Raw genomic sequence first — 23,225 nt, 5'->3', positions numbered from 1 at the left:
AAATGCAATCTTGCAACTTGCACGATAATACGATTTACACGCGCATTTTTTCTTGTTATGGCCGCGATAATACGTAACGTCAGCAGTAAATCCATGCATGTGTAAATGTAGTATAATAGACCAAAGAAGTATTAAATCGTTGAGCTTAATACGATCCTTTATCGACAACTGCATGATATGACATCACCTGCCAGATTTTATGCTTCTTTCCATCATCCTAGCTACCAAAATACACTGTGGATCAAGGAGGAGTCTAATCTCTTTGCTGTGGATAGTTTTTAGTGGCATAGCTATAAATATTGGACATTTATGTAAAAGTCATGTAAGGGCCCCCCTGCTTCAAAAAATGAAATGCCAAAATAAACAAGTTTATAGGAAAATATTTTTATCATAAACAATCAATTAAGACGATTTGAGGAATAGCATTTTTCTTTATTGATGGTAAATTTCCAGAATCAAGAGATAGATGATGAGGAAAAATTACTGCGTTTTCAAGACTCTTTGAATTTCACCGTAAATCACTTCCAAACATTTCAACCGTGGCTTAGTATTCTGAAAGAAAGTAAATATTTATTAAAAATAATATTTAATTTATTACTTAGGTATGTTTAATACTGAATTTATTAATAGGTCACATCTGATAATGGTGCGACAACCGAAATGGCTGTTGACCAAAAAAGTTGCATGTTTTTTGTTACCTACCACGAATAGAGGAACCAGATAAGTTTTTCTTGAAATTCTTTCTTCAACTATAACAGTGAGGATGTAATGAATCCTGTGCTGGAATCAAAAATATTAAGATGAGACAGTTACAGTACATATCCAAAAATATTAGTATTACTTAAATTTTATGATTTTCATTGATTACAGTCCACTGACACTTCTTACAATTCACACTGAAGCGCTTTCTGAATTGAGTTACAGTTTTTGGCAATGGACTTGTGTTTTTTTAAATCATAGTATTAATAAGGTTAGGTTACAGACCTCCACTCTGTGGAGGCCCATATGATCCTATTAGGATCGGACATGGTACAAAATAAGAATTAATAAGGTTAAAAGATAGCACTTTTTGACAGTTCAGCAGGCCTATTCTAACATGACACTTAACATCCAAAAAGAGCTAATTGTGATAAATATATCACATTTATCACTTTACGTATTCTGGCGGTTAATTGTGTAAAAAGGTTAACCATCTAAACAGTCAACAGGTGATATCTTTTAACAGCCCGTCTCTTGGCCATGCTAACTTTGAGAAGGAGACAGAGTACGTCAATTTTACATATTGAGAATTGAGATGCAAGATCTGACTGTTTTGAAATATAAATACGTCACGGCCACCGTCTTAATTTATAGTTCCCCACGAGCTGTCAAATATTGAATGGCTAGTAGCAGCTAGTAGTAACATAATAATTTGTTTTACTGCAATCGCAATGACATGACTAATAAAATAATTTTAGCTTATGTTGATATGTCTGACGTGTCAATACAAAATTCTTGTGTTCGGCTCATTACCGACTACATGGCGCTGGTTCGGCTTTATCCGCTTTGTTCAGTCTTATCCGCTCGGGTTCGGCAGCACGAACATATCCGAATTTGATCGACATGTGTACCAACCTAAATTTTCGCAGTATTACGAATTGAAGATAGCCGCCGATAACTGTTTTGTTTATGGAATGTCTTCCGTGTTAATTTGAACCAATGAAAATAACGAAAACGTGCTAAAGTGATAACCGTTAAGAATAGACCAGCAGACGGTTAACTTATTGTAATAATTAACTGCCTGAACACTTGAAGTGATAAATGTGATATTATATTCATCACAATATGTAGCTCTTTTTGGATCTTAATAAGTGATATGTTAGAATAGCCTTGTTGGTACTATTAATACAATCTTCTAATATATAAAAATTAATATTTGTGTGTTTGTTTGTTCGTATTTAATGCGCAGCCATACCGTTCATCCGATTGCGATAAAACTTTGTAAACTTATTGCTTGCACTTGCGGGAAGAGTATAGGCTATACTAATATATAAAAATGAATGTCTGTCTGTCTGTCTGTGTATCTGTCCCGTATGCATTCTTATACCATTCATCCGATTGCAATGAAATTTTGGTAAGTGGTTGTATGCACACCCATAAAGGTTTCTAAATTAGAAAAATCATCATCTTCTTCTTCTTCTTCATTCTATCTTCTTTTATTCGTATGGTCCCTATACCATTCATCCGATTGCAATGAAACCTTCGTCAGTTGTTGTGGCAATGGTTTTTGAATTAGTACAACCATCTTTTTCTTCTTCTTCTTCTTCTTCTATTCTATATTCTTCTATTCGTATGCGTTCCTATTCCATTCATCCGATTGCAATAAAATTTTCGTCAGTAATTGTGCCAACACCCGCGAAGGTTTCTGAATTAGTACAACCATCTTCTTCTTCTATTCTATCTTCTATTCGTATGCGTTCCTATACCATTCATCCGATTGTAATGAAATTTTGATCAAGTGTTGTGCTCACGCCGCAAAGGTTTCTGAATTGTTACAACTATTTTCTTTTTCTTCTGTTTGTATGCGTTCTTATACCATTCATCCGATGCGATGAAATTTTGAACAGTTGTTGTGAGCACGCCCGCGAAGAGTTCTGAATTAGTACAACCATCTTCTTCTTCTTCTATTCGTATGCGTTCCTATACCATTCATCCGATTGCAATGAAAATTTGATTAAGTGTTGTGTTCACGCCCGCAAAGGTTTCTGAATTGATACAACCATTTTCATCTTCTTTTTCTTCTATTCTATCTTCTTCTATTCGTATGCGTTCTTATACCATTCATCCAATTGCGATGAAATTTTGACCAGTTGTTGTGCGCAAGCCCGCGAAGGTTTCTAAATTAGTACAACCGTCTTCTTCTTCTTCTATTCGTATGCGTTCCTATACCATTGATCCGATTGCAATGAAACTTTGGTGAGTTGTCGTGCGCACGCCCGCAAAGGTTTTTGAATTAGTACAACCATCTTCTTCTTCTTCTATTCGTATGCGTTCCTATACCATTAATCCGATTGCAATGAAACTTTGGTGAGTTGTCATGCGCATGCCCACGAAGATTTCTGAATTAGAAAATCATCTTATTCTACTATTCGTATGCGTTCCTATACCATTCATCCGATTGCGATGAAACTTTTGTCAGTTGTGTGCGCACACCTACGAAGGTTTCTAAATTATTATTATATAACATACAAAGTTTGTAGTTTGTTTGTCCCATCCAATTTTGATTTTTTTTTTACTACATATTAATAACATTAATAACGTTTTCATATTTTGGATTCGATTTTAATTTAGTGTTCTTATGTTTGACCTTTACTCTTATTAGAATTATTTTCATATTGCCATATTGTATTACACAGATATTTTAATATTAAAAAAAATAATTACCTCTTATTATTTTTCAAATATCTAAGATAAATATAACCACGAAGCGACCCTGTGCGAAGCCGGGTACTTCAGCTAGTCTAATCTAATATATAAAAATTAAAATTTGTGTGTTTGTTCGTATTTAATGCGCAGCCATACCGTTCATCCGATTGCGATAAAACTTTGTAAACTTATTGCTTGCACTTGCGGGAAGAGTATAGGCTATACTAATATATAAAAATGAATGTCTGTCTGTCTGTGTGTCTGTCCCGTATGCGTTCCTATACCATTCATCCGATTGCAATGACATTTTGGTAAGTGGTTGTATGCATACCCATAAAGGTTTCTGAATTAGAAAAATCATCATCTTCTTCTTCTTCTTCATTCTATCTTCTTTTATTCGTATGGTTCCTATACCATTCATCCGATTGCAATGAAATTTTGGCAAGTGGTTGTATGCATACCCATGAAGGTTTCTAAATTAGAAAAATCATCATCTTCTTCTTCTTCTTCATTCTATCTTCTTTTATTCGTATGGTCCCTATACCATTCATCCGATTGCGATGAAACCTTCATCAGTTGTTGTGGTAACACCCGCAATGGTTTTTAAATTAGTACAACCATCTTCTTTTTCTTCTTCTTCTTCTATTCTATATTCTTCTATTCGTATGCGTTCCTATTCCATTCATCCGATTGCAATAAAATTTTCGTCAGTAATTGTGCCAACACCCGCAAAGGTTTCTGAATTAGTACAACTATCTTCTTCTTCTTCTTCATTCTATCTTCTTTTATTCGTATGGTCCCTATACCATTCATCCGATTGCAATGAAACCTTCATCAGTTGTTGTGGTAACACCCGCAATGGTTTTTTAATAAGTACAACCATCTTCTTCTTTTTCTTCTATTCTATATTCTTCTATTCGTATGCGTTCCTATTCCATTCATCCGATTGCAATAAAATTTTCGTTAGTAATTGTGCCTACACCCGCGAAGGTTTCTGAATTAGTACAACCATCTTCTTCTTCTTCTTCTTCATTCTATCTTCTTTTATTCGTATGGTCCCTATACCATTTATCCGATTGCGATGAAACCTTCGTCAGTTGTTGTGGTAACACCCGCAATGGTTTTTGAATTAGTACAACTATCTTCTTCTTCTTCTTCTTCTATTCTATATTCTTCTATTCGTATGCGTTTCTATTCCATTCATCCGATTGCAACAAATTTTTCGTCAGTAATTGTGCCAACACCCGCGAAGGTTTCTGAATTGGTACAACCATCTTCTTCTTCTATTCTATCTTCTATTCGTATGTGTTCCTATACCATTCATCCGATTGCAATGAAATTTTGATCAACTGTTGTGCTCACGCCGCAAAGGTCTCTGAATTGTTACAACTATTTTCTTTTTTCTTCTATTCTATCTTCTTCTATTTGTATGCGTTCTTATACCATTCATCCGATTGCGATGAAATTTTGACCAGTTGTTGTGAGCACGCCCGCGAAGAGTTCTGAATTAGTACAACCATCTTCTTCTTCTTCTATTCGTATGCGTTCCTATACCATTCATCCGATTGCAATGAAACTTTGGTGAGTTGTCGTGCGCACGCCTGCGAAGGTTTCTGAATTAGTACAACCATCATCTTCTTCTTCTATTCGAATGCGTACCTACACCATTCATCCGATTGCAATGAAACTTTGGTGAGTTGTCGTGCGCATGCCCACGAAGATTTCTGAATTAGAAAATCATCTTCTACTTCTATTTGTATGCGTTCCTATACCATTAATCCGATTGCAATGAAACTTTGGTGAGTTGTCATGCGCATGCCCACGAAGGTTTCTGAATTAGAAAATCATCTTCTTCTACTATTCGTATGCGTTCCTATACCATTCATCCGATTGCGATGAAACTTTTGTCAGTTGTGTGCGGTTTCTAAATTATTATTATATAACATACAAAGTTTGTTGTTTGTTTGTTCCATCCAATTTTGATTTTTTTTTTACTACATATTTATAACATTAATAACGTTTTCATATTTTGGATTCGATTTTAATTTAGTGTTCTTATGTTTGACCTTTACTCCTATTATAATTATTTTCATATTGCCATATTGTATAACACAGATATTTTAATATTAAAGAAATAATTACCTCTTATTATTTTTCAAATATCTAAGATAAATATAACCACGAAGCGACCCCGTGCGAAGCCGGGTACTTCAGCTAGTTTTATATAAAATACATTATTGATTTTTGAAATATTATGCAGGCAGACGTCATCTGATTTGTATATTATGCTTTGCTATTGACCGACAGACAATCAACGAATGATAAAAAAGTCGAGTTTTGGCAGTAAAGTTGATAGTTAATCATATCATAATGTCTTCCGATAATCACGATATATTGTGTTATTTACATGTACTTAAATCATAAAATAATATGGGAGTGAAGGCAAAACAAATTTTGTGTTGTCTTTTAAAATTTTTATAATTCGACATAAAAAAATAATTGTTAAATCTCTCCGTTTTCTAATATATAAATTAATAAAAAAGTTAACAGTTTTTTTTTCGGTCCGAATGATTGCATATTAATACGTGATCGAGCTCACGTTGTTGACGGAAGACTTTTGGCAACTCGGCGAGTAATATTTCAGTATATGAAACATGTCTGAAATCTAACAAACCTGGTCAAACGAAACAAACTTAAAAGTCCGCAGATTTGGGGTGCTTCATGCAGAGTAAAAGTCCAACAATTTTAAATAGTCTAACTTGCATGGTAATGGAACAGGGTCATTAAACAAATTATGGATGATGTTCGTCCCGTCTTATAACGGTGTACCGATGATAATAACATTAATGTTTGTTGAATGTTTTTAATATTTATATTTACCATGTGGATAACTTCATTTATAATGACATCGTTAATGTCTTGCCAGTGTATAAACAAATTAATTTGCCGACCAAATTGATACTCCGTTGTGTACTGCACGCCAACTGATGGCACCACCAAAAAATTTTCTGTGGAATACAAATAAAGTATAGATTATAATTTTTACATATTCTCTTAGCGCACTGGACTTAATAAGCAGTTCACAATAAAGCATGGTAATGGTGCCGCAGATGATCGGATGGCCTTTTATAACTTTCTTTTTAGACCAAACACAATCTAACTTAACCTAATCTACCCCAACCTACTCTAACCTAACCTTGGTGTGTGATAATGATGCAGCGAAATGTATGAAAATATCAAACTTTAAATTAACAATTATTGGATCGATAAGCAGCGGCAAATAAATTATTGGATACGTTAGGTTTTCATTCTTGAATTATTCATGAATTTTGCCCAGCGCTCGAAATGGAAAAGTTTACGAACTGGAGCGCTCGACAAATTTTCTGAAGATATTTACATAGTCATCAAATCATTTGTGTATTTTATAAAAATAAGTGTGTCAGATTTTCTATTCTATGGCCTATCTAGCTCAGATGGTCAACATATTTTTTCCACGAGACGGAGCGATAATTTTACAAATTTCACGAGCCGGAACGGCGCTCCGGTGCGTTCCGTTCCGTTTCGAGCCCTGATTTTGCCAAAATCGGCTATGAAAATTAGCGCGGTTTCCGCCTAGATTCCTGTAATCCGACTTAAAGGGTATTTAATATAATTGTCTACATGGGATAAACGGTTTCCGCAAAAAAATGATAAATGGTCATGCGGTCATCTGCGGTTATATAACCTACAGCATAATAAATGCGACATGACTTGGACTTGTTATAAATAAACTATTGGCATCTAGTTATATCATTGTTACCTACCTTCATCAACATTGTTGGATTGCAAAAAAGCAGCGATGCATAGAAGCAGCGCTGCTAAATAAATAGATTTATCTACTTCTTCTAATATATAGGGCAGGGAATAACCAATTGCAATCGCTGCCAAAATCAGCAATGCAAATCTGCTCCTTGGAGCCTGGCTATTTTTTAGAGTAAACTCACATCCATTACAATTTGGAAGAATTTTTTTATAACTCAGGAATATATCCTTTCCGTAAATGTTTTTATAGCGATTGAAGAATGCGAACATTTATATGTTTCAACAATATGTTATTGTTTACAATGGTAATGATTTTTGTGATGATAACCTCAAAATAAAATGTCACAACTTGAATTAGACCATAGACATAGACTTATGTCAACCAGTGTTTTCAAGTCAAAATTTAAAATTTCAGTAGATTTTGACAAATAATTCAGTAGATTCCATAAAATATTAGTAGATTTTGGAAAATGTAGTATATTAGATATGATTTAAGACTAATAAGAATAACGATAACTAATAATATTCATTTTTTTATAAACAATAATTATGTTAGTGGGTAAAATGACGCTCTTGGGTAGAGTTACAATGTTTTTTTTTGTCAACGTAGAAGTGTCACACATCAAAAAAGGACGTGCGTAAATCATTTCACGTTTATTATTAAAATAATCATCAGTTTACTTACAATTTTTATGGAAAAACACAAATATCAGTAAAGTTGATCTACTGAAATTTCAATAGACATGGAAACACTAGTGTCAACAATAATAACAGTGTTGCCAACCGTACTATAATTACAATATATTTATTGAATTCGCGAAAAATCTAAAATACTATAATTTTACGCAAATATTCCAAAAATACTATAATGTTGAAGGATTCGAGAAGAAAATTTTCCTGTGCTGTAGGTTTTTTAGAAATACTATAATTTTTACCTTTTGGTACTATAATCAACATTAGACCACGACAACGTTACAACCATAGACTCAGACCGTCCATTATTGGACTGTCAGGTATATAGTCTATGACTGTCAGTACTGTCCAGTGCTGCCAACCGTAATATGCGACGAAATATTTTTTCTAAAAAAAACAAGCCGACTATGAAAAATTGGGAACTTGCGGCCCGCGACGAAATATTTTTCCTAAAAAAACAAGCCGACTATGAAAAATTGGGAACCTGCGGCCCGCGACGAAATATTTCACCTAATAAAAACGAGTCGACTGTAAAAAATTGGGAAAATTTTCATTTTCAACAGATGACAACGCGTACTATATTTTATCCCCAAATACTATAATTTTGGAGGCTTTGTACTATAATTCCACTTTCAAAATATGGCAACACTGGTACTGTCACTGTCACAATATCGTGTGGTCCGTTCTATTTGTTGCGGTTATGATTCTGCATGAAAAATGGCTAGCATTATAAAATATTCACTAAAAGAACTGAAAGAATTAATATCTGACGATAAATCGTGCGTTCACGTTAAAACTGTTATTCAAAACATTGCTCTGCAACCATGGGGTCTCGCAAATGTGACGCAATCGGTGTCAAACGTTTTAGATTCCAAAATCGGAAAATATGAGAGAGAGTAAGTATTATAATATTCTACCAAATTAGGTCACTGACTACATGAATTTTATACGAATTTTACAACTACAACCACTGCTGGAACTTAACCACCTCCAGAAACTTTCTCCATCCTTGCCGCTTTGCTATTGCTTTGACTGAGCATCCTCAAATCCCCTTAAATGTGGTGTCCTGCCATCTCAGTTTTAACCGTCTATGTCTCGATTTTCTAAACCCTGCTCATCAGAAAGCAATTTTCGCACCTACATCGATGTAGCCTTTGGCGACCACATTTCTACATCACCCATACAGACTACAGCTCTAAGCCCTACTTATTGGAAGTTAGTAAATCGCTGTAGCCTTTGGCGTGAATGCTGCCACGCGCTCATACCATATCCAAAGTTACATTAACATTAAAGTATAAAAAATTACTTACGTAGGTACTTAAATAAAATATTGTGTATGTAAATATAAAAGTGATTTCATAAAATCCAGCGAATATTCAACCTCTTCCGATCCCTTTTCATACCTTTTCTGTGGCATTGTCAATAAAAATAAAATATGGTAGGTATGAAAAATTCAACTGATTTACAATAATAACTAATAAAAAAATTATGAATGACTGCCTATAATTAATAATACTTGCTACAAAACAAAGATTAAGGCTATACCTCAGTTAAGGCACGGTCTAAAAAGATCGTGGCTAGGCGATGCTCCGATTGCGGGTCGCGGGTGCAAATGACGCATGCCGAATGAAATATAATTTGTCATATAAATCCAATATGCGTCCATTTAATGTTCTGTTTATTGTTCTATTAGTAACAATAATAATATATTCATTGACATGTTTTCTTTTTCAAGTAAATGGGTAATGTTTTTAGTCATCTTTACACTATTAAAGAATTAATAGTCCCGTCGCCATCACGAAACAAATTGACGTGTTCCCAGCTCGACGTTCTCTCTCCGAATGCCAGCAAGTCCAAAATTTCGTCGTGCCTATAGTTGAAAATTATTTGCTGTTTCACTGATGTATTGTCTTAATGAAATAATACAAAATTTTGATCATCATAATATAAGAAAATAGATATTCTTATAATAATTACTTCCGAAATCTCTTGAATGAGGTCAACTAATTTCTTATTTAAACACACACTGCTTTGTTGGTTTTTTAGAATATTTTCACTTTGGTTTGGTGTACTCCCAAAATCTCTTAAATTTTTATCAACACAATCTGAAATAAATTGACATAATCTGAGATATATAATTATCAAAAACCATCATATTCATATCTTTCAGTCGATCATGTCACAAATTAATTATAATGTATATAATCGATATATCGCAAATCACAACTATTATTGAAATGTGGTTCACAAAAGCTACATTGATGTAGGTGGGAAAATTGCCATTGCCTTTCTTTCTGATTGTAGGGTCATGTCTTGCACTCAAGGGGATACTTACATAGCTGACTTTGCTGTTGGCTCCTCCAGCACTATTCATATTATAAAGCTGTCAAAAAAGTGTGTTACATGTTTCATAAACTAGAAAAACCTTTGCTACAAAAACTAATTTTTTTTCCAGATTAGCTGGCATAATGATCAGTTACAAAAACGTAAAGATTCTAAACAACCTCGGAACTATACGAAACGACTCAGCAGAGATCTACATAGATGTCCAGGTGGACTTGTATGTCTTCCGGCCGGAAGTGGGCACCATACTGCGAGGAGTCATCAACAATAAGAGTGTAACCCATCTGGGAGTGTTGGTTCACCGTCTTTTTAATGTAGTCATCCCGAAGCCCTCCGACCTGGCGTGGGTTGGCTCACGGCTGACCGTCGGGCAAACAGTTCTCTTTGAGATTATGATGGTGGATTTATTTGGCGCCCTTCCTTACATCCGGGGATGCTTAGATGAAAGGTAGAGATTATGTCAAAACAATCCAATATAATTTTACATAATATAAGAGAAAGGGTAGTTTAAAACTTGGGTTTTCATTTCACTAAAATCAAAAACACTATTTTTACATCGCAGGGCAGTATACAACTCCAACTAAAACCATCGGAGGTCTTTGTCTTCAGCCGTTTGCCGCTGGAGGTACTAGTTTGTAGCCAGTATTTGACCATTTTACTATTTCGTAGTATCAAACCGTCTAATATTGCAATTCTTATCGTTGAAAATGTTATTTTGTATTTTTAATCTTTTCGTCGCGGACGGCACACCTGTTGTGCCCTAATTATTTGGCCATTCGATATAATTACCATGTTATTTAAATGTGGTAATTAGATAGTAATTAAATGCTCCACGCGGTGAAAAGGTTAAATTGTTATTTAAGTATTCATTGTGAAGTATTTATGATATTAATTATTCATATTAGGGTTGTAAAATATATCAGAAGTTCTGTTTACATTCTCATATTTAACATTGTAATATCATTATTATTAGGTAAATAATTGATGTAAGTAGCTTCTTTCAGAATTAATAAGTTACGTACTTTAAAAATCAATCGTTCTAATAATGTTACTATAATGGTTAGTCATAAAATATGATAATGTCATTACCACATTTTAGGTTATTTTCTTATTAACATATTAACTTTAGCTGTCATGGAATCCAGAGACTAAAATATAATGCAAACTCTTAACACGATCAAAAATGCCTGTCCCAAATTTTCAAGGCATTATTGGACACCGTTCAAAGTACCATACTTACCTTTTAAGCTGTCTTGTGTTTTACTGTACTGCTTATTTCGAAAATCAAACCTCTAAGCAAAAACACCACTTTACACAAGATTTTTATTTCATTATCCGATTCCTTTTTCTAGTACTTATACGTAATTACTAATAATTACTAAATGATATTTTAAGATAATATCTTCTTTCAGTTCATTGCCGCCTTTAGATGATGATGATATTTATAATAATTCTGATGAAGAAAGACGTAAAGTGACTCATGTCAACTTTGATGGCATAAAACCTCAAATGCATTACAACACTGTGGGCTCTCCGCCTTCCAGTTCTAAGCTGAAAGTGGAAAGCGATTCTGAATCGACAACACACTCGAGGGTTTCCAAAGCAAAATTGAATAAGAATTCAGAAAAATCGCAGTCCGTTCCATCTCCGACAACTATGATTCAAGAAGAGATCAATAAGAACAAAAACAAATTGCCCGACGATGATTCACATAGTGATAGCATTTCTGACGTCGAAGAGCATATAATGATCAACCGAGCCAGCGTCATTAAGAAAATAATGGAACGTGAGAGAATAATCGCCTCAATGGAAAAGGCGAACACATTAAATAAGTCCGGCAGCACAAGGGTGAACAACTCCGAAACTCCGTCCTGTAACCACCTTGATGTTAAACCGAAGAAATTAGATTTTAAATCGTCGACCCTCAAAATGTCGCCTGGAAAACCTAAACTAGACATAAAGAAACTTTCAAAAGATCAATTTGACGGCGGATCGTCGATTGTAAATATTAAACTGCAAAAACATTCTGAATCAGATGCGTCTGGTAGTTCAGATGGTGATGAGGAAAGGGATACAAAAAATTCAAAAAATAATGATTCTGTATCCGAGAATATTAAAACAGTCACTAATTCTTTATGCAAAAACATAGTTAAGAAACTATCTAAATCGAAAGATACAAAATCAGATGAATCTAAAAGTTTCGATAGTAAAGAAGAAAAAGATGTAAAAGAGCATGAAAAGAGTATTCCTAATAATGATTCTTCGCGAAAAAATGCTAGAAAGGTTGCTATTAATTCAATTACTCAAGGTAAAGGCAATTTAAAAGCTAGATCAAAACTATCGGAGAGTTCTGATAATTCTGAAAGTGACAGTGAAGGAGAAAGTAATGTAAAAAGGATAATTAAAAGTACAGGTACTATAAATACACCATCCATTAAAAATAAACGGCTCACTAATTTATCAAATCAAATGAAGACTAAAAGTTCGGACAGTGAGGGGGAAAATAATGTAAAAAGAATAATTAAAACTACACCTAAAGATTCACCATCAGGAAAAATTAAACCGCTTGCTAATTCATCAAGTCAAAATGAAATCAAGAAGGTATCAAAGTCAAAGGATTCTGACATTTCTAAAAATTCAGATAGTGAAGAGGAAAGTGGATCAAAAATTAATATGTCGACGCAAAGCGATATTCAGAAAACAAACAAACAAAATTCAAAACAAAACGTGCAACTAACGCCAGATTTGAATACAAAGAAATTGACACCAAATGTTAAAACCGATTTAGTAAAAGTAAATTCTCCAGAAAATGTTAGAAGTAAGAAAAGCATGTCTAATACCGGGAAGAGTGCTTTAACCAATTCGGAAGGAAAACCTGACAAAAATAAAAATACCCCTAAAATAAGTGAAAAGGATAATAAAAGCCCAGGAATAAAGAAGAAATCAAATAACACTCCAATTTTAGATGTCAAGAAAACTGGAGCCGAATTAAGTAATATGAAAAATGACATAATATTTTCAGTTGGGTCTAATAAGACTAATGTGAGTATAAGGAACGACTCATCTATTTCATCCAAAAATGTTAAAAGTGTCAACAATTCATTGAGTCAAAATAAAATTAAGAAGGTGTCAAAGTCAGAGGATTCTGACATTTCTGAAAGTTCAGATAGTGAAGAGGAAAGTGGATCAAAAATTAATATGTCGACGCAAAGCGATATTCAGAAAACAAACAAACAAAAGTCAAAACAAAACATGCAACTAACACCAGATTTGAATACAAAGAAATTGACACCAAATGTTAAAACCGATTTACTAAAAGTAAATTCTCCAGAAAATGTTAGAAGTAAGAAAAGCATGTCTAATACCGGGAAGAGTGCTTTAACCAATTCGGAAGGAAAACCTGACAAAAATAAAAATACCCCTAAAATAAGTGAAAAGGATAATAAAAGCCCAGGAATAAAGAAGAAATCAAATAACACTCCAAGTTTAGATGTCAAGGAAACTGGAGTCGAATTAAGTAATATGAAAAATGACAAAATATTTTCAGTTGGGTCTAATGAGACTAATGTGAGTATAAGGAACGACTCATCTATTTCATCCAAAAATGTTAAAAGTGTCAACAATTCATTGAGTCAAAATAAAATTAAGAAGGTGTCAAAGTCAGAGGATTCTGACATTTCTGAAAGTTCAGATAGTGAAGAGGAAAGTGGATCAAAAATTAATATGTCGACGCAAAGCGATATTCAGAAAACAAACAAACAAAAGTCAAAACAAAACATGCAACTAACACCAGATTTGAATACAAAGAAATTGACACCAAATGTTAAAACCGATTTAGTAAAAGTAAATTCTCCAGAAAATGTTAGAAGTAAGAAAAGCATGTCTAATACCGGGAAGAGTGCTTTAACCAATTCGGAAGGAAAACCTGACAAAAATAAAAATACCCCTAAAATAAGTGAAAAGGATAATAAAAGCCCAGGAATAAAGAAGAAATCAAATAACACTCCAAGTTTAGATGTCAAGAAAACTGGAGTCGAATTAAGTAATATGAAAAATGACAAAATATTTTCAGTTGGGTCTAATGAGACTAATGTGAGTATAAGGAACGACTCATCTATTTCATCCAAAAATGTTAAAAGTGTCAACAATTCATTGAGTCAAAATAAAATTAAGAAGGTGTCAAAGTCAGAGGATTCTGACATTTCTGAAAGTTCAGATAGTGAAGAGGAAAGTGGATCAAAAATTAATTCGTCAACGCAAAGCGATATTCAGAAAATATCAAACGCAAGAAAAAGTTTTATTAATAACTCGGTGAACTCTTTTTCTCCCACAGGTGACAAAATTAATAGTCCAAGAGATACTTTGAATAACTCAAAACAAAACACGAAATTAACCCCAGATTTTAGTACAAAGAAATTAATGCCAAATGTTAAAAGCGATTTATTAAAAGTAAATTCTCCAGACAATGTTGGAAGTAAAAAAAGCATGTCTAGTACCAGGGAGAGTATTGTAACTAATTCAAAAGAAAAACCAGACAAAAATAAAAATACACCTAAAATAAGTGAGAAGGATAATAAAAGCCCAAGAAAAAAGAATAAATTGAATAATACTCAATTTTTAGATGTCAATAAAACTGGAGTAGAATTAAGTAATATTAAAAATGACAAAATATTTTCAGTTGGGTCTAATGAGACTAATGTGAGTATAAGGAACGACTCATCTATTTCCGATTTTCAAGCGAATAAACCTAGTTTTATTTCAAAAACAGACGATGAATTCATGTCAGATTCAAATAAACCAAATAAAAAGAAAAAGAAACAGAAATATGCTCTCAGTTTAAATAAAGATATTAATGTTAAAAGTGAAAAATTTAAACCTTCCCCAGATTTTCTTGGAAAGAAAATTCGTCCCGCTAATAATGTTAAAGAACTAACTTCAAATATTGAAGAGGTTAAGGATAAAATTTTGCTTAAATCACACAAGAAGAAAGAAATACTTGATAATGTCGGCTTCATCTCAAATATCAATCCGAATAACAAAAAAGACACACCTTCTCCGACTAAAAAAAATAAAGATCCTACCCGGAATATCCAAGATGACAAATATTGTAAAAATACCCCAGATCTGAGTAAAAAGAAAAATAGTCGTACACCAAATTTAGAATTGAAAACCAAGTCACAAAATAATTCTAGTTTATCTTCAATAGACATTGCTTACAGTCCAAGTACTGTGAAAAACTGGGAACACATCAATGCGAATGAATCTAAATATGATGTATCATCAAATACTTTTTACGGCACTGCTATGGAGGTCGACCTAAACAAACCGAAGAGCAAAAGAAAATCGAAGCACTCATTGGGCGATGCAGATTATTCTGAAGAAATTTCCAACACCAAAAAGAGAAAGCGATCACAGGTTTGTAATTAATTACAGAATTCGTAGTTAATACGATTACTTTATTGATCTGAATATAAGGTGATATTTTTTTAAAATTACAGTAAAACCTCAATTATGCTGATTAATTATTGGAAAAGAAAGTAGTCCAGATAATCAAAAAATATTCCATTTTTTATAGGTCTGCCAATGAAAATAGTCTACGCTGAATATTTGTCTGGATATTTTCTTTCTTTTAGAGGGTCATCGGTCATCGCAAGACAAACTTCAAGGTTTCCTTTATAGTAAACGGTTAATGAAGATTTCCAAACAACAACATAAAATGTTGTTCTGGCATATTTTCACACCGTTCTTTTAAATCCATCATTTTTTCTGTTGGTCTAGGTTCGGATAATCAATTTTCTATTGTACTTTATTTTAAATCTTTAAATAAAAATATATTCTGTTTGGTTTCATCACATCTTATAAACGGGAGGGTTTCCAACTCAATTTCATATTATCATTTGAGCCTTTTAAAACTAAAGGCAACTTAAATTATATGTAAGCATTTGTAATAGAGATGGCACCGCTAGTTACATATTATTTAGCCATCTGCACTTCTGTTATTTTCTACATAAGTAGGCTTCTATAAATTTTCTGTTTTTTTTTTGTTATAGGAAGGGACAGATGATTTTGACAGCTATGAGGCAAGTAGCAGTAGTAAAAAATCCAAGAAGAATAAAAAAATAAAAATCGATTGTTCTGTTGATACACCGAGTAAAAACAAACAGTCCATGTCAGATGATGGTGACCGCGAGGACAAAAATGAATTATCTGATAGTCAATACCTTGCCTATCTGCACAGCAATACAGATTTGAAAAAGCAAATTCAACTATTGATTAGAAAAAGTTTGAGTAAACAGTAAAATAAAATACAGTGAGTTCTCAACTTACGGCGGGGTTTGTAAACTTCGATCATAAACCTAGGTCGTAAGTCGAATTTCATTATAAAGTGCTCGCTGAATGAGGCGAGGTACCTTTGAAAATGCATCGGTGTCTGAGTCCAAATTTTCAATTTTTTAGTTGCATCATTGATTTAGTTAAAAGCTGCAGCTTCTTGATGATAGTTCTTCAAGTTCATGCTATTATATTTTAAGTCTTCCATCACAATATTTCTTTACTACTGGAATGAAACAGTTGTCAAACCAGTCATGAAAAAGGCATTGTGTCATCTTGATAATGTAGCGGACTTATCGATTCCCTTGAAGGCTCTTGGATTTTTAGAATGATAAAATGAAAAATGGTTTCAGTTTATATTCAGTGACATTTCCACCCAATAAAAGGGTTTACATGCTTTAAAGCCAGGCTTGCACTTAGCTTTTATTTAAACCGTGAATAAACCACCGTCCACAAGCGCACGCAAAGGGTGACTAACTAAACATTTAAAAATTTTATTTACGCCGCCAGCACCGCACGCGGGGTGACAAAAATGTAATGAAATGGATTTTTTTGTTCGTTGTAAGTCTATAGCTCACTAGCTAAAATAATATTATGTACATTTTGACTATTGGACCCATTTGCGCTCCAAATCATTGAAGATTTTCAATTATATATTCTGTGATCTTCGGTCATTTTATATATTGTGGACATTACAAATTATAAGTTTAAGACGTGATTAGTGCAATACTGTTTTTTTTTATATACTAGAGTTTGAGCATTTAATCTTTCACTGTCAATCGAGAAAAGTATAGGTAAATCGTTTTACAGTGGCACCATGGGTACGGCAAATGCTGCTTGCAGTTGTAGTGGTATTGTTTGCTAGCATTGAAACATTGAAATTGTCGCAAGCAATTCAATACACGCGCGAATCGCCTATGGTGCCACTGTAGAATGATTTACCTATAGCTGCAGTGGTAAACTTTATAAATCTATCCATCAAATATCTACTTTTCAATATTTCTATAGTTTGGATTGACCAAATGAAAGACATCAAATTTAATAAATTGTAAAACTATCTCGAGGTTATCTATTTTACATTTCTTATAAAATTTACCAAAGACAGCAGGACATGGTTTGTTTATTGATTTACATTGAAGTGTTCATTTTCTTGGTAAAATCTGTGTGACATGTATATATCTGAGTAAATGGAAATCAAATGCCTATAAATGTTGATACAAATATTGTTTTTATTTAACATTACACTGCATATTATCAGAACTATTTATTAGGTACTTAATTTTACCTACTGATTAAGAAAACAAATGTAATGGACAGTTTTTACAGCAGCTACCGATTAGTCCAACCAACTACTATGAATTATTATGATATAAAAGAACTCAAACATTTTAGGTTTTAGGTCAATGAGGGTGTCATTAGAAAGATTTTTTTTTTATAATTTAGAACAGAATGTCAATAATTTCTTGAATGTGTTGTAAAATCGAATTGGATTAGTTGGCTCCTTATTGAACAAGTGCATTGCCATTAGTAACTAAATTTCCCTCAAATATTTTTTTTACACACTTTTAAATTGAAAGGATAGTTTACACAAAAGTTGTGTATTAAATTTTGTCCTCGCTACTATCTTCCAAAGTAGTACATAGTATAATTTTTCTGTTATAGATATACCATCATAAATCGTCCGGTATTCAAATTTAGAACTAAGCTCGTCACAGTATAAATAAGTATTACATGATATGTCAAATGTTAGCATGTCGTCGCTATAGGATTGGTTTTCCGAATATCCGTTTTTGTCGAAATCGACCTCTTAATGCAGAATGTTTTTTTGTATCTAATTGGACGAGAACCATCCCTTTCTTTAAATTACTTTGTAATGGTAATGAATACATCATTCATATGCTGTATAAATAACAATTTAAATATCTCCATGTATTTAAATAAAGGATTATGAAATTTGTTTTTCGTCTCCTGAACATTTGGTCTATTCGGGAAACCAATCATACAGCGACGATGTGGCACCCTCACTCAGCGGACAACTTATACTGGTGGATCTATACACTATAATACTTATTTTGAGATTAATGCTCATTTTGATTCTGGCTTGAGCAATAATATATTTGAAACATTATTTTTTTAAATAAAAGTGTTATGTATATATAGTATGTTGATATTAATTTTATACAGTCTAATAAAAGTATTTTGTCAATAATGATATTTGTATTTAAAAATATTCCAATATACCTTTATTATGTGCCCACATTTCTTTAAAGTACCCATGGACTATGTAAATGTTTAATATCCGCCACAACATCATAACTAAATCATTGTATAGAAATAGATATTAACATAAACATTATTAATTCGATACCTACAGTATGACTGCTGTGACTGACACTTTGTGAGCGATGTATGCAGTTAAGCGAGGGCTGATTGGCGTCTATATTTCTGCCTCTACAGAGGTGTGTGAAAGGTGGGTTGATTTGTAGTTTGTGGGTGTCGCATAGGGGGCAGATATGCAAGTGAAGGAGTGGATATCTGCAGATGGCCGTTATGACGTCTGCCAAAATAAAATGTTGCACAGTTGATACAATCATAATTAATCTATGCTCCCAGTGTACTCCAAATTACAGTATGTGGTCCAAGAGCTTATTTATTAAATTATAGTACGCGTTGTCTGCGGTTGACGACGTTGAGGTTTTTTGTTTTTCACATATAGAATTAGTAGTGGCCAAAACATTTTCATTTATTTTTTACATCCAAACAGCTTTTTTTCTCTGCCAGCCAAATTTTTCTCTATTACGAAATGATAGTATTTCGCACCACATTTTTATGCGGTAATACCTACCGTGTAATTCATGTAATTTCTAATGTAGAGAAATGTAAAGAAAAAACTTTTTTTCGATATTCAAAATTATAGTAATAAGGTGTAGGTACTAGTACGCTGACCAGTGTGTAGCCTTCTTTTTCAGGTCCATTTACTAGAGAGAAACTATTTTTTTTTTGCTGATTATAATAGTACAAAGGTGTAAAAATGATGATGAAAGTATTTCTGAAAAAACTATAGTACCTACAGGAACTTTTTCGTCTTCAATCTTTCAATATGCAAATACTGTAAATTACAGTATTGTACTGTAATTAAAGTATGGTTAGTAATACTGGTAGGTCTGCAAACCCGACTGGATTGGCTGGGATTCTGCCGAATGGCATAATCTGTTCTAACGCCATTACAATAAAGGTGATATTGCTATAAATTTCCGATGCTTTAAGTCGGGTCTGCCGAACGGGTTCGCTCGAATGAACAATGACACTGGAAACACTATTCTAACGCCATTACAATAAGGTGATATTGCTATAAATTCCTGATGCGTTATATCGCATAATGGAAATTGCGTGACGTCTACCTATACATGTGCGAATGTCGCTGTGCGTGAATTTAATTGCTAGCTACTGTATTGAGTGCGTTGTACATTAATAATGTCATTGGTACTTACCTAGTAAAACCTTGTTTATTTTTATAATCAAGTTTTTTTAAATTTTTGTATTACCTAGTAGATTTTTGACTATAAAAAGGTGTCTGTATTTGAAATAAAGATGGGGAGGCGCCAAGATTAGATTTTTTTTAAAGGGAGGCATAGTAACATAAACTTTGGAAACCACTGTAATGTACATAATACGCAGACAAAATATAGTACAAATACTATAATTATAGTACGGTTGGCAACACTGTAATCCGAATTGAACATTTTCAATCGGACTGGTCTTTGAGGCTAAACAAGAGTTTTTTTTGCAAAAATAAACTTAATATTGCATAGTCATATTACCGATAATCGTAACGGATATCATGGATTTTGAATTATGTCAGAACCAGAAGGGAATGTTTTTTACTATAATTCGAAATACCTAGTATTTCTAATATCGAATTTAATAGGTAATAGGATTTTATCTCATAGTGGCAACATTTTCAAATATTATAAAAACAAAATATCCCCGGCAGTGCGTTTGTGCACACCGTGTTACCAACCGTAGGTACCTGTACGAAATTTCATGAACAGGAGCTGCGCTCCGGTGCGTTCCGGTCCACTTCGAGCGCTGTAAAAATAAAGATAAATTTTAATAGTTAAAGGTTCACCGAAAGCATACATAACACGCGCGGGTACCTATAACTAGTAAATAAAAAGTAGGAATGAACATCGTCAAGAAAAAGGAAGTAGAATAAACACCTCACGCAAAGAAAGAAGAACAAACCATATCTCAAGGACTTCAAAGTCAAATTCGAATAATAGTAAATTATACTGTAATTTTACACTAAATAAGCTTTAATTTGGATAAGATTCATAACGAGATACGAACGTCACAGGCAGTGACGTCCTAGACAAAATGCCGCCCCTGGGCAGCGCCAAAATGTCGCCCCATTTTTCATACAGTATTTTGTATCACCATGGACGTCGAAACTGTTAAACCTTTTATGTTAATTAATACATTTTGTTTCCAACCGGTGAGCTGATTATAGCCGGTGAGATATTTTCGTTATTATTAAGTTTAGATAGCTATTTCTGTATATTATATCCTCGATTTGCCGCCCTTCGAGTAACTGCCGCCCCTAGGCGACGCTCAATCTGCCTAACCCCACGGGACGTCACTGGTCACAGGAGCGATGCAAAACATTCACATTGGTCTGTGCCGTCTATGATTCAGAATGGAATTTCTCTGGTAAAAATAAATCTCAACTTTCATTTATAGGTACCTGCGCTGAAAATTACTTTAGTTCTGGACAAACTTTTTTATCCGGAAGTTCTATAAAGATATCCACCATCATTCTACGATTTTTTTTATTCCTCAATATCTTTTTTCTAGATGAAAGAGATTTTGCGAAATAGGTACATTTCAATAAATAATTATGGACTCGTGACGAAAAGATGGCAATACTGATGTGTACGTTTTTTTGCCAGGCAGTGTTTCCCTTGTATGTGTTTATTTTTAAGTCAACGATGGTGAATTTATTAATAAAGTTGAAAAGATTTACGCACGCCTTTGTTGATTTGGATACACGCTTCTAAATTAACAAAGGATGCATTGTTACGCTACCCAATACCGGCATTTTAACCCACTGACATCATCATTGCTTAGAAAATAATAAATTAATACCTACCTATTATTATTTATTACGTAAAACGTCACACCATAACGTAACATGACTCAATAATCATTATATTTTAATGCTATGCTATGTGTGACCAGCAAAAATAAAATTTAATGGGGATGAACAATTGCATCATTGTTAAGTGATAAGCTGATAAGAAGGAAACCGAAGAACAAGAGACATTATTCAAACATTTCAATCATTGTTAGTACAAAGGGTTTTTGTCCACAAATATTTTTTTTAGAACGCAAAAAAACTTTTTTCTTCTGGTTTCAAATATTTTTCTTATGCACGTAAGTTCGAATGAATGATACTTTTTGGATCCGGCTCAGGTACATAAAGTAAATTTGAACATTTAATTTGGTTAGGTATTAATTACTGAATAGCAATTTTAAATTTTAGGTCAGGTTTATCAAGAACCTTTCAGCAAGTAAAGGTGAATGTACATAATTATATGATATAACAATTTATAAGTCTTCCGATTAGTGAGAGCGCCACATGCTGATTTTGATATATCATTCAATATTTTTTATACTGTGGTGAGCTTAGTACTAAATTCGAAAACCGGACAATTTATGGTGGCATATCTATAACTAAAACTTTCTCATGAAATTTAGAATGAAAATAAAACTGAATAAAACATCGCGAATGGAGAGATTTCCTTTCTATAACTAGGAATTATTTTAATTACACCAAACAATGGGATCTCGAAACTCGAACAAGGAACAACTGGGTACCTACCTAGTACCTACTTTTTATAGTTTTGTTTTCATCAGATTGTTTAGAGTTTAGAGTGTTTAGACAGTCGAAAATGGTTTCTACTGTGCCCTTAATTTTCATCAGTTTTATTCTAGCATTCTCCGATAGCAGCAGTTATAGCAATATTAAAATTATTAATACAAGTTCGTTAATATTGATACCTATTATTTTTGAACTTCTTAAAATATTTTTCCTGATTCATTTGTTATTCAGAAAACATTTTAAATTGTCCTTAGTAGTAATCGTGAAACCAGTGATATAAAAATAACTAGGTGCCTACTTAAGTGTAGTGATAAATCGTATTATAAACTAACATTATTTTGTGTAGAAAACAATAATAACGAAAACAAACAATAAATAAAACAATAAATAGATGGTGATGAATAGTTTTATTATTGTTATTTTATTTCATAATTATTATTACAAGACCATAATATTCTAAAGTTGCATCAAGGTCGTTTGTTATCTGCACAAGGTGAGTTCTTTCCTTATTTTTAAATCATACCTATCTGATATACTTATTGCATTTTCTAAAATCTACTAATATTTGTGTTTTCCATAATATTTGTGAGTAAATTCATGATTATGTTAATAGTAAACTTGACATGATTAATGCACTGAAATGAAATGAAATGCAATGAAAATTTGGAAAATAAATTTGCAATGGAATATTTCTTGAAGCCCTCGCTAATTATTTTTGAACTTTCTGAATTTTTTCTAAAAAAAACGAGACGTTAATTACCTTACGCGGTAT

The 23,225-nt window shown here is 33.0% G+C and overlaps 2 protein-coding genes across 3 annotated transcripts in view; one reads left to right on the top strand and one right to left on the bottom strand.

Moving 5' to 3' along the window:
• The window catches only part of mRpS5 (mitochondrial ribosomal protein S5), a 344,261-nt gene that overhangs the window by 173,715 nt on the left and 147,321 nt on the right, over positions 1-23,225 (bottom strand). The window lies entirely within an intron of this gene.
• Positions 8,550-18,776, top strand: LOC147071300 (uncharacterized). Of its 2 annotated transcripts, XM_085948613.1 has the most exons (5): positions 8,550-8,795; positions 10,355-10,690; positions 11,655-14,334; positions 14,576-15,657; positions 16,293-17,790. In XM_085948613.1, the coding sequence occupies exons 1-4, from the start codon at positions 8,617-8,619 to the stop codon at positions 14,606-14,608; spliced, it is 3,228 nt and encodes a 1,075-aa protein (XP_085804739.1). In that variant the 5' UTR covers positions 8,550-8,616; the 3' UTR covers positions 14,609-15,657; positions 16,293-17,790. The 2 variants fall into 2 exon arrangements, with proteins under 2 accessions (XP_085804739.1, XP_085804738.1); XM_085948612.1 differs by having other exon boundaries at positions 11,655-15,657; positions 16,293-18,776.

The sequence above is a fragment of the Rhyacophila brunnea genome, unplaced genomic scaffold (genome assembly GCF_057557595.1).
Source record: "Rhyacophila brunnea isolate RB1 unplaced genomic scaffold, BYU_Rbru_1.0 scaffold_20, whole genome shotgun sequence".
NCBI classification, from domain to species: Eukaryota; Metazoa; Arthropoda; class Insecta; order Trichoptera; family Rhyacophilidae; genus Rhyacophila; species Rhyacophila brunnea.
The sequence above is the reverse complement of the archived record's forward strand: the minus strand, read 5'-3'. Positions and strand labels throughout refer to the sequence as shown.